General features: G+C 38.7%; 1 protein-coding gene across 3 annotated transcripts in view; it reads right to left on the minus strand.

Moving 5' to 3' along the window:
- Positions 1–207: 207 nt before the first annotated feature.
- CHM (CHM Rab escort protein) overlaps positions 208–12,362 on the minus strand; it is a 193,997-nt gene continuing 181,842 nt past the window's right edge. For all 3 annotated transcript variants that reach the window (XM_069107740.1, XM_069107739.1, XM_069107738.1), the window contains one exon: positions 208–3,161. In XM_069107740.1, the coding sequence (XP_068963841.1) occupies positions 2,985–3,161 (177 nt within the window). In that variant the 3' untranslated portion in view covers positions 208–2,984. The remainder of the gene's footprint in view (positions 3,162–12,362) is intronic.

A 12,362-nucleotide genomic window follows, 5' to 3' on the forward strand; every position in this document is an offset into this window, starting at 1 on the left:
AGTGAAAAGAAATTCTAAAATTGAATTAGCTATTTATTTATAATAATGACAAAAAAAATAACCTGACCTTTTGGATATAAATACACTTCTAGGAACAGGAAGAATATATAGAAAAGCAGCAACAAGACTGGTTTCCCATGGTAATTGTAGAACTGAATAACATTATCACTTTTGGCCAAACATGTGAAGTAAATTGAGTCTCTCAAAAACGGTGCTTCAAAATGTTTAATTAACCATTCAAGTTTTTAATCATGTATAAATTTCCTTTTTATAAAAACTGATACAGACTGCATGTAGTAAAGGACAGGTGAAGATGTAGACTCTATAACAAACCTTTTAAACATAGAATTCTCCTTAAAACAAATATTTATTAGCAGTACTTAACATAGGTAGCCCCAAAAGAGTAACTTCTATTACATTCTGATGCAACAAGGTGGTTTTGCAATGAGGTAAATCAAAGTCCATAACAAGGTTTGATGTCAACATGGCCCAGATACAAAATTTTTTCCTACTTTAACAAGAGGTGGGAGATTATCCATAGCAGACTCAGGGAGCCCCCTTGCATACATAATCCTCACCAAGCACCTAAAGTAATTGGGAAAGCTTTGTCCATATAGGTTAAAGGCTAAAATAGGGTGTGACATGGGTTAAGCCTTCCTATAGTACACCCTACACTGTTCTACTGAGGAAACCAAAAGTACAGTACTCTGATTTTTTTCCTATTATCTGGGGTTACCCTGATTTGCTTATGGTTTGCATAAATTTATATACTATAGCTAAGAAGCTAACTTAGGATGAATAAAATAAAACAGAATATGGGAATTAGTGCAGCCTACTGCAATTATATTCAGACCCAATATTCACACACAGTAGAACCCTTTTATATTGCTAGTGTCCAGGGACAAAACTAATACCTGGAGCTCTAAGACTAACAGGGTTATATAGAGAGAGATATATTAGGTTTTCATTGCATGCAGTAGTTGGTTTTCAGGGGCTACAATCTGACTCATGGTAGAAGTAAAACCACAGAACAAGCCATGTAATAAGGGGATTTTACCACACCCGAAATGTGTGATATGTTAAAATCAGAACAGGAGAATAGGAAGATTTTGCATTCAGATAGGGAAGACTATTCACTGGTAGCAAATAGCCTTGAAAGTGCAAGGGGCATGGTGGGGAGCAGGGGTGATAGGGGCACAGCAGGGAGGAAGGGGTTAAGACTTCTATACTTCCTGGCTTCAAAATTACCTGTGCAGATTCACAAAATTCTGCTCCTCCCTCTTCTCAGGGAGAGAACTGATCAAAACACCAGCTTCCTTCCTTGCAGATTTCCATAACGTGGGGAAATTTGAGGACAAGTTACAGCTAAGGTACACTGAAACACGTGCTTTCCTATGCAGTCATGGCTTTTTTGAAGAGAAAAAGAGTAACCAGGTCAACTCTCATTACAATGAACTTCAAATTCTGTTTTTGGTACTGGAATCTAGAGATACTAACTATTGCCCACAAAGTGGGTCATCTGCCTAGACCTGGCAATCTTTTTTATACACACAAGCACTGTCATCACAACGGTATTTGGCCTTTAGATGTAGAGTTCCTTCTGTTACACACACACACACACACACACCTTAGGACTGACTAATTGTAGAGCTCTGTTCGCTAGTTTGGGATTTGTCTGTGAGAAGAGGAATATGACTTGGACTTACATAGTGTCTTTCCTGGTAAGAGCTCAAAGCCATACCTCCATGTGGTAATATCTTAAAAGGAGCTATATAATGCCCTCGACTATTAAGATAAACTGATGTGTTGAAATGAATACATTTAGGAAATGCACTTTCATTTCAAAATCTTGGTACATGGGAATAAGAACAGTGATTTATGATTTCATGGTTTTCTCAGGAAGCTTGGGGCTGCTTTACTGTGTGGGGTATTCATCTGAAAGGGTTTAAGAATTTTAGAACATTTTTTCCCCTGAAAAAAGTAAGCTTTATACTCTACAAAATGCATCTTATCATCATAGCATTTTCGTCAAGTACACAAGGAAAGATATTATTACCATTTTACCTATGGAGAAACTGAGGCACAGCGAGGTTAAAGTGTTTGCCCAAAGTCAGAAACTGGCAGAGCAAGGGCTTTATCTTTGTCTCCTAGTTGTCAATCAGGTCAGGGCTGTTCTTGCCATTTATCTCCACTGTTTTGTTCAGTAAGAACACACCTAAATCTTAGTTTCAAAGCTGTCACTGCTTCTGATCCTAGTATTACTGAGGTTTCCTACTGAAGAAAAAGATTCCAAATAAAAGATAACCATTCTGCTTAAACAATATACTGTTAGCTAATAATAATAAGACAGCTAAAGAACCCCAATCTTGTAAACTCGGGTATAAAAGTTTCTGGAAAACGGTAACAATAAGCATATCTTGGGGCTTCTACAGATTGCAAAATATGAGCAAAGATGGTTTGCTTATGTAACCTTACTTCTTCTAAACTATACTTACTTATGTATGTGTATTCAGCTGGCCCACTCATGAAAAAACATTGTCACTCAAAACAAGTCAGGGAAGTGTTCAGTATTCCAAGGAGCCAAGCCTTTGGAGAATGACTCCACTGAACCTGAGAAAGTGGAGGAAAAACTCTCTTAACACTACACACCAGCTAACAATTCATTAGGTCCCTTAACCTGGACAGTGACTCCAGGGAGACAAACCACTGTAAAATTCGATCTGTTCATTCAGAAGTTCTGACATTTTAAAACAGAAAGAATAAATGTGTTTTAAAAGTGTGGTTTTTACTTTGTGCAACAATGCCCTTCTTCAAGGAGGGGAACCCTTCCGGTTTCTTTTAACATATGATTTGCAAAAAAAAAAGAAGAAAAAGAAAAATATGTGTAGCTATTGCTTTTCAGTCATTTTCTAACTTTGCTCGTATTAAGACAATTTGGATGCTGAAGACGATTTTTGAAGTAGGGCCCCCTGTCTGGCTGTCATCTATTTTTCCAAGTGCTCTTCCGCACCAACTTGGCTTGTGATTTCTTCAGCATCCTCTGGCTTGGGTGCAGGAACCTCTGGCTGCATACCATCTCCATCGAAAACAATATCTTCAGGATTTGGTGGAGGGGGGCAGAACTCTTCATTTGGCAAGATGTTCCGGAAAAGTGTTTCAGCCTGCCCAGGGAAGAAATGGCAAAATTATATCTGCGACTAAATTGAACTCAAAGTGCTTATGGACACATGTTTTTTTACTTAAAACAGTATACATTCATCAAAAGAAGCCCACTCCCAATATTGTAGGCTATCATTAGAACATGATTCTTCTAAAGTAAATGAATTCTGTGACTCCCTCATCTTCTCCAACCCTCAACCCTTGACATATATATCAGATAGCTCAGGATTAAGGATAAATTGATCAGATTTTTCAAGACTTCAAGGTCACTCATTGCACATGCCAACAAAAATTCAGTTTGAGATCATCTATGACATTTCAGCATAACCTATTTTCCTTAGCACCACAATATCTAAAAGGGGTCCGTTTCACATATAAAAATTCTAATGAGTCACTCCTTGAACTTAGAAAGGCCCTCAGAACTTGCTCTACCTTTTACCTCCTGGCTGTCATTCTCTTTTCCCAGAGTTTTGTGGGCACCAAAAGTGCCAAGACTGGAGGACAGCTGGTGAGGCAACAGAATGAAGTAAATAAGTATGGCAAGTCAATGGGGATACCGTCCTGTATCTGCTGAAGAAAAGCCCACTTCAGGACATAGTCTCACTTCATATGTTTGTTTTAAATATTACAATGCTCTTCCATATTGTAGAGATTCCTCCTTAACTCCCACCCAACATACAAAGTCAGCTCCTTGGTTCTGATTTTTCTGTTATTCAGGAATTTTCAGTCATGTCCAACTCTTTGTGATCCCTTTTGGGGTTTTCTTGGCAGAGATACTGAAGTGCTTTACTATATCTTTCTATACTAGCTCATTCTGCAGATAAGAAAACTGGGTTAAACAGGGTTAAGTGGCTTGTCCAGGGTCACACGGCTGGCAAGTATCTGAAGTCACATTTGAACTCAGGTCCTTCCTGACTCCAGGACTGGCAATCTAACCACTGCACTAGTTAGCTGCCCCAGGTTTTCTATCAGGTGCATAAAGAAAAAAGGGAATTTTTGAGGGGATGTTGGAAGTGAGATGAAGAATAATATAATGAACCTTTTACTTCTTAGGCATATTTGAGAGAGACACTGCTTTGGAGATATACTTGATTCCAGATTTTAAAAAATGAAATATTTCTGAAACTAGGTCTTACATAAACTAACTTAATTAAGTCTGATGTTCACAGAAATTGTACAATTTAAAAAATACAGTATGCTTGCAGGTCTCCTAGTTTTTGAATTAACCTTATTCAACTGAAATCATGCCCCCAATGTCAATACTATGTTTTTTGGCATTCATTATCATTAATTATTTTAGGAAGTAGCTTGTGTGTTGATTATTTCAAGGAACATTGTATGAACTTTAAGATTACCTTACATGAGAAGGGATTGCTTTTGTACTTGGATTTTGAAATAACTACATATATTTTTATAACAAGATTACAAATGAAAGGAAGAAAGAAAGAAAACATGCCTTAATTATGCAGCTACTATGTGCCAGGAGCTGTGCTAAATAAAATACTGATGATACAGACAAAAAGTAAAAATGGTCCTGCTTCTCAAGAACCTTACATTCTAATAGAGGGTATATACACAGAGGAGATGAAGTGAAGGTAATATGAAAGGCATTAGCAACTGGAGAGCTCTGGGGAAAGATAAGAATATTAGTTGTGATAATAGTTGTGAAAAGTGGCAGAATGCTGAGTCAATTAAGAAATAACAGAATGAGAATACACACACGTGTATATATTTTTAAAAGGTTCTGCCATATATACAAGCAGAACGGTTAAGTTTGAGCTGTCTATGGGGCATCACTCTGACATGGCCAGTAGGCAGTTAGTAATACAAGAATAAAAGTCAGTAGAGAGTCTAGATGTGAGAATATAAATCTGGGAGGTATCAGCATAGAGAAAATATCTAAACCTATAAGAGCTCATGAGATCACCAAGACAACGTGGAGAGAGAGAGAAGAGGAGGTGGCCAGGTCAAAGACTTGGGATACACTCAGATCTAGAGGGCACAATACAGATGATGATCCAGTAAAGAAAACTGAGCAATGACATATACAAAAATATTTATAGCAGCTCTTTCTGTGGTGGTAAAGAATTAGAAATTGAGGGGATGCCCATCAGTTGGGGAATGGCTGAACAAGCTATGGTATATGAGTGTAATGGAATACTATTGTGCTATAAGAAATGAGGAGCAAGCAGATTTCAGAAAAACCTGGAAAGACTTACATGAACTGATGCTGAGTGAGGGGAGCAGAACCAGGAGAACATTGTATACAGTTACAGCCACAGTGTGTGATGATTAATTATGACAGACTTAGCTCTTCTCAGCAATGCAATGATCCAAAACAATTCCAAAACACCTGTGATGGAAAATGCTAACCCCATCCAGAGAAAGAACTATGGCATCTGAATGCAGATCAAAACATACTATTTTCACTTTTTTGTTTGTTTGCTTTTTCTTTCTCATGGTTTTTACTTTTTGTTCTGATTCTTCTTTCACAACATGACTAAATGTATAACCTATATCAGATTGCTTGTTGTCTTGGGGATGGAAAGGAAGGAGGGAGAAAAATTCAGAACTCAAATTTTTATAAAAATGAATGTTTAAAACTATCTTTACATGTAATTGAAAAAAAAAATAAAAGACTAATACTTAAAAAAAAAAAAACACCTGAGGAGTGGTCAAAGAGACAGGAGGAAAACTAAGAAAGAACAGCATCACTAAAGCCCAGAAGAGAGGGTAGTCAATACTATTCAATGCTGCAGTGAGGTAAAGAAAGAACTTTGAAATAAAAATGAGATTCGGCAATTAAGATATCGTTTATAACTTTCGAGAGAACAACTTCTATTGAGCGATGAGTTCAGGAGAGTGAAAAAGAGGAAGTAAAAGTGGCAAGTTTCTCAGAGTCTGAGAAAAGGGGAGATGAGAGATAACAGCTTGAAGGGATGTCGGGTTGAGTAAGGGTATTTTAAGTTTGGGAAGAGTTGTATCAGGGCAGGTATCAGGGAAAGAGGTTAGTAGATAGGGAGAAACTGAAAGTCAGAGAGAGTGGATAATTTTGGAGGTGATCTGCTGCAGAAGATAGGAAAAGAAGGAATCAGGGATACATGTTTGGAGTTGGCTTTAGTAAGGAGAAGGATCATCTCTTTATCAGAGACTAGAGTAAAGGAGAAGAAAATGGAGAATGAGGGTAAGAGGCTGATGAAAAGTGAGCTCTCAGTCAATATTAGGTAAGGTCCTAGCATATTAACTGGAAAACCTCTACTCACATGATGTTTCATTCTGCTGGGGAAGTGGATCTAGGTTCTCAAAGGTTATACTGAACACTTGTTGAATGAATTGAACCAATGCATACTCAGGTTCCAGCAGGCCTTTACAAGTTTGGGAGGCTTAAAGTAGAGACCAAAAGCCTGCAAACCAACCTTGCTGGGATAAAAGAAGACCCTCTTCTGAGGGCTGGCCACCAGGGGAGCAAATGTTTCAGCAACAGGGACTAAATAAAGGCTGGATCCTAAGGGCCTGTGACCTGCCTCTGTAGCAGAGAAAATACCCCCACTAAGGAATACAAGGGCCTGGGAAGTATCTAGAAAACATGCTTGGGCTTTGACACTTTCTACATAGACCAAGTTCAGGAACTAGTCACCAGAGTTTTTGCAAATGTACTTCATTTTGTCAGCAGAAGCCAAAAAGGTATTTAAGATTTACCCAAAGGGGCGGCTGGGTGGCGCAGTGAATAGAGCACCAGCCCTGGAGTCAGGATGACCTGAGTTCAAATCCAGCCTCAGACACCTAACACACACATGCACACACAAAAAAACCTAGCCGTGTGACCTTGGGCAAGGGTTAACTGCCCTCCAAAAGGGGAAAAAAAAAGATTTACCCAAGAAAATACACTGGAATTAGATCTCATTTTATCTGCAAGTCTCCATTTGTTCACTGGTTTTATAAATACTGTTTAAAATGTTAAGTTCTTCCCCCCCACCAAGTGATATGAAGATAAAACCTAAATAGTTTAAAAAATCAATTATATTTTAATAGTATATAGTAATTAGCACCAATAATTTCAAAATACTTTCTACTGTGATAATATTTTGTTCTCACAATTTATCCTCTTGGAAAGCCAATTACCTAACTGTAAAAAACCACTGCTATCCTTTAATTATAATCTAGCACCACGGTGTAGGTCATGCTAACCTAACCTACTCTAAGCTCTAGTTCTAAATGCTTTGCAGTTTGGTTTCAAATGGCATTGGTAGTAAAAGAAGTGAAACCACTAGTTACTGGCACACTGACTAGCTGGAAATATTTTTGAACATCAAAACCAAAAGCTTTCGAGGATGCAGTAACATGGAAATGCACAGTGTTTCCAGCTGGTTTTCAATGGTCTTTATGAGAAGAAAAAAGAAAATGGGGGAGAAAGCCCGGGGCCTGTGGTATGAAGGCCAACTACTACTAACTTAACTCAACAAATATTTATCAAACACCTATTGTGTAATGAACTGTTTTTGACACTGGGAAAACAAATATGGAAAAGAAATAAAAACATTCTAGTATCTGTACTCAAGGTGTTTAAATCTAGTTTGGGGGAGAAGATATTTACAAGAATGATGTATAAGAATAATCCAGGCAAAGTGTTATAAGAAAATTTGAGAAGTAAGGGGAGGATCAAAGAAGGCTTCGTGGAAGAGGTAGGTCCCTATGTGGGCTTGTATGCATGTGGATAGGCAGAGATCTAAAAGGAGGACGTGCTATAGGCATGCATAATGGTCTGTGAAAATAGACCAACAGAGATAAGAGGAGAAAAACCAGGATAAGACTAGAAAGCAAATGGCAGGAACACAGAGGGAATGAAAGTGAATCATATGAAGTAAGGTTGAAAGGACCAAAATGGAGTGAGATCATAGAGAGTCTTTAATGTCAAGCTAAGGAGTTTGTCTTTTTTCTTATAGATAATGTTACTGTGGCGGATTTTGAACATGAGGAATGATATGTATTAGGAAGACTGTTTTGGCTACTGAGTGACAGACGAGTGGAAGTGAGGAAAAACTAGAGGCATCAGACCAGCTATAAAAGTATTACAGGTAGAGATATTCTAAGGCAGGGGTTCTTAACTTGGGATATGCGAACCTGTTTTTTTAAAAATATGGGGAGAGGTGCGGCCAGGTGGCTCAGCGAGTAAGAGCACCGGCTCCAGTGTCGGGATGACCTGGATCAAATCCGGGCTCAGATACTCAGCACCACGCCCAGAAATAACTGGCTGTGTAACCCTGAGCAAGTTACTTAACCCCAATTGCTAAAATAAAAATAAAAATAAAAATATGGGGAGAACTACATTTCAATATAATGGATTTGCTTTATGATCACTTGTATTTTATGTATTTAAAAATATGACTCTGAGACTTGATTCATGCCTTCATAAGATTGCCAAAGAGGTTCAGGACACAAACAAGACTAAGAACCCCTGTATATTTACATGAACTGATACAAAGTGAAGTGAGAAGAACCAGAACATTTACAGCAATAGTAAATTGCTACCAGTAAACAAAGCATATACCCATCAATTACAGATTGGATGAACAAACTGTGGTATAGAAATGCAATGAAATATTATTAAACCATTAAGAAATTACAAATACAGGGGCAGCTAGGTGGCGCAGTGAGTAGAGCACCGGTCCTGGAGTCAGGAGGACCTGAGTTTGGAACTGGCCTCAGACACTTGACACACACACACACAAAAACTAGCCATGTGACCTTGGGCAAGTCGCTTAACCCCAACTTCCCTTCCCCCCCTCCAAAATACAAACAAAAAAATACAAATATGAGGAATTCAAACTTATGAACTGATGGAAGAAACAATTAAGAGAATAACATACTCAATGACTATAATATTATAAATGAAAACAGCATTATGAGATGGCTGATCTCAGAGAAAATGTGATGACCAATCTCAGTAATGGAGAGGAGTCCATGAAAAATACTCCCCTTGGGGAGGCTAGGTGGCCCAGTAAATAGAGTGTTAGCCCTAGAATCAGGAGGACCTAGTTCAGATCTGGCCTCAGACACTTAACACACAAAAAAGTGGCTGTGTGAGCTTGGGCAAGTCACTTGACCACAATAGACCTGCCTTTCCCACTCTAGAAAAAAAAAAAAAAGAGAAAAATACTCCCCTCCTTATGGTAGAGAGGTGAAGCAACTGCAGTTGCAGAATGTCAAATACAGGTACTATGTCAATTATGGTAATGAAGAGAATATCATGAAAAAACTGGTGCAAAGAATTTTTAAAAAGAAAGGACAAAAAATGGATGTGGAATGAGAGTGATAAGTCAAATAGAAGAAGACTGAGGAAGAATTCCTGAAATAGAGGAAGGATAGAGTGTCCAGAAGAGGGTGGGAACCAGAGTTAAATGCTACAGAAAGGTCAAGGAGGATGAAATTGGAGCAATAGTCACTAGATTTGGCAATTAAGAAGTCAATGGTGATGGGGCGGCTAGGTGGTGCAGTGACTAGAGCGCCAGCCCTGGAGTCAGGAGGACCTGAGTTCAAATCCAGCCTCAAACACTTAACACACACACACACACACACACACACACACACACACACAAACTAGACATGTGGCTTTGGGCAAGTCACTTAACCCCAACTGCCCTCCAAAAAGCAAAAAAACAAAGTCACTGGTAATAATGGATAAGTGGACAAAGGATACAAACAAAAAGCTCTTAAAAGATGAATTGAAAACTCTAAAAAGCTATATGGAATCTTGATCGAAATCACTAATAATAGAATTAGAAACCAAAATAATAGAAGAGTTACCTCATACCCAACAAATTGGCAAAGATGACTGAAGATGAAAATAGTCAATGTTGGAAGGTTGGGGTGAAGACAGATATGAAATAGCAGGATTGTAAAGTGGTTTACGTATTCAGGAAAACAGTTTGGATGATACTAAGAAAGTGACTAATATTTTCACAACAAATTATCTAGAGGTCCCACTGAAGGGCAGAAAGATCATATACATATTGAATTATTTACAGCAACATTTTTTGTAGTAGCCAAGAACTGAGAATAGAGTAGGATGGCCAAAGAAACCGTAATACACACATGTAATGGAACATTACTGCACTGTAAGAAATAATGACTATTAGGAATTCAGAGAAACATGAGATAATACAAAGTAAAATAAAGAGAACCAGGAAAAATATACACAATGGCTTCAATAATGTGAATGGAAAGAACAAAACAATCAGTACTGAATGGTTGGTTCCAAAGAAGAGGCATGAGGATGTACTTGCCTCCCTTCTCTAGCAGAGACTACGGGGCATGTGCAATACTGCATATAATGCTGAACTTGGGTGATGTGTTGGTTAGCTTTGTTGAACTGTGTTTTTCTCTAATTTTAATTATTTCTTACTAGGGATGGCTCTCTGAGAGTAGAAAGGGTGACACATTGGGAAATGCAGGTGATAGCAAAAACAGAAGATATCAATAAAATTTAAAAAAAGATATTACTAACTTTAGAGGGAACAGTTTTAGCACAGAGATGGGGAGGAAAGCCAGATGGCAGGGGGTTGACTTGAGGAGCAAGTGGGTGGTAAGGAAGCAGTCAGTGTAAAAACCACTCTTTCTAAAAGCTTGGCAGAGAGATAGAAGAAATATATAAGACAGAGTTTAAGGGAATAGCAGTGTCAAGTGAGGGATTTTAAGGCAGAGGAAAAGGAACCAGGAGGGAGACACTGAATACCAGGGAGAAGAAAGGATGAATGGAAAAAGTCCCAAGGAAGATGGGAGATGAGATCTATGGTAGAAGTAGAGGGGTAAGCCTTAGCAAAGAATGCAACCTTATCTTCTGAGATTGTAGGGAAGGAGGAATGAACAGCTGAAGACAGAAAACTTTTGAGAGATAAAGGAAGGGAGATGATGGAGCTCACAATGGATAAACTTAATCTCAAGGAAATTAGGAGGAAAAGTCATCTCCTGAGAGAAACAGGAGCTTCGGTATTTAGAAGTTGATAGCTGGAGAAGAGAGAAAAATGTTTAGAACAGCTGCTATGAAAATGGGAAGAGAGTCAGAAATGAATTAAAGAATGATTATGCAGTGGTGAGGGCTCATTTGAGATCATATTGACCTAATCAGTGTGGTCTTGTGCTTGGCATATGAGTAGTAAGAGTGAAGAAAATAGATGTAGGAGATGACTGAGGTTTGATGATTAGTAAAGTGTGAAAGAGAAATGACAAGACAGTGAAGAAGTCAAGAGTGGAAGAAAATAAGTGTCTTGTTGAAATGGCTGGATACAGCATCAAGACTGTGAAGGAAAGGCAGTGAAGTTAGAACAGGTGTGATTAACTAAGTCCTAGGAGAAGAGGGGATGGATCATGGAACCAAATGGTCTAATTTTAAATGAAATTTGAAGGAGTGAGGTGTATGAGGAAGGGAAGAACAGGAGACTGTGATCAAAGAGGGGAGTTAAGGTATTTATGATATTGGAGCTAGAACAGTTTCAGGTGATTGTAAGATGTATAAAGTGAGAGGTGACTGGGAAGGTCATGGGGAGTTGTGGAGATGGAGTAATTCAGAGGCTAGAGTGCTGGAAGGGTCAACTGTAAGTAGTAAAGTCACCAGAAACACAGTAGGCATCAGGATGTAGAGATATACCAGTGAAGTCAATATCATACAAAAATAGCCAAATGAAGCTCCCCATGGGGTTTAGACCATTTGGGACAATGACCCCTCAAACCACAACCTTGGAAACAGAACTACCTCACTAGTACTCATTTATTAAGGAAAAAAAGAAAAAGGAAATGTGCCCAACTGTGATAGTAATGGAATATAAAGATTCCCCTGTATTGGCTTGGTTTTCAAATTGATTGTGTTAAAACCCAGAGCTTGTTAATCCCACATGTGGGATGGACTTGTTGATGTGAAAAGAGAGTCCTGAACTGGGAGGAGCTGGTGACGTAGATTTGGAGAGACAAGAGAGAGGCAGAAGAACTTTTTGGAAGCAGCACCCTCGTGGAGGCAGAGAGAGACTGAGAGGATTGCTGGGGGATACTTTGAATTGCCCTGGACTTTTGAGACCTGCCTCCAGAGCTGCCAAGGACTGAGGAGACATGGCTGTTTTGCTGGTACTTTGTCTGTCTGTTTTGATGTTGTTTTGCCAGATCTACGTCACCAGCTCCTCCCAGTTCAGGACTCTCTTTTCACATCAACGAGT

This window comes from Petaurus breviceps, unplaced genomic scaffold, assembly GCF_028583685.1.
Source record: "Petaurus breviceps papuanus isolate PSGF00001 unplaced genomic scaffold, PetGlider_PUasm1.0 90205, whole genome shotgun sequence".
NCBI lineage: Eukaryota > Metazoa > Chordata > Mammalia > Diprotodontia > Petauridae > Petaurus > Petaurus breviceps.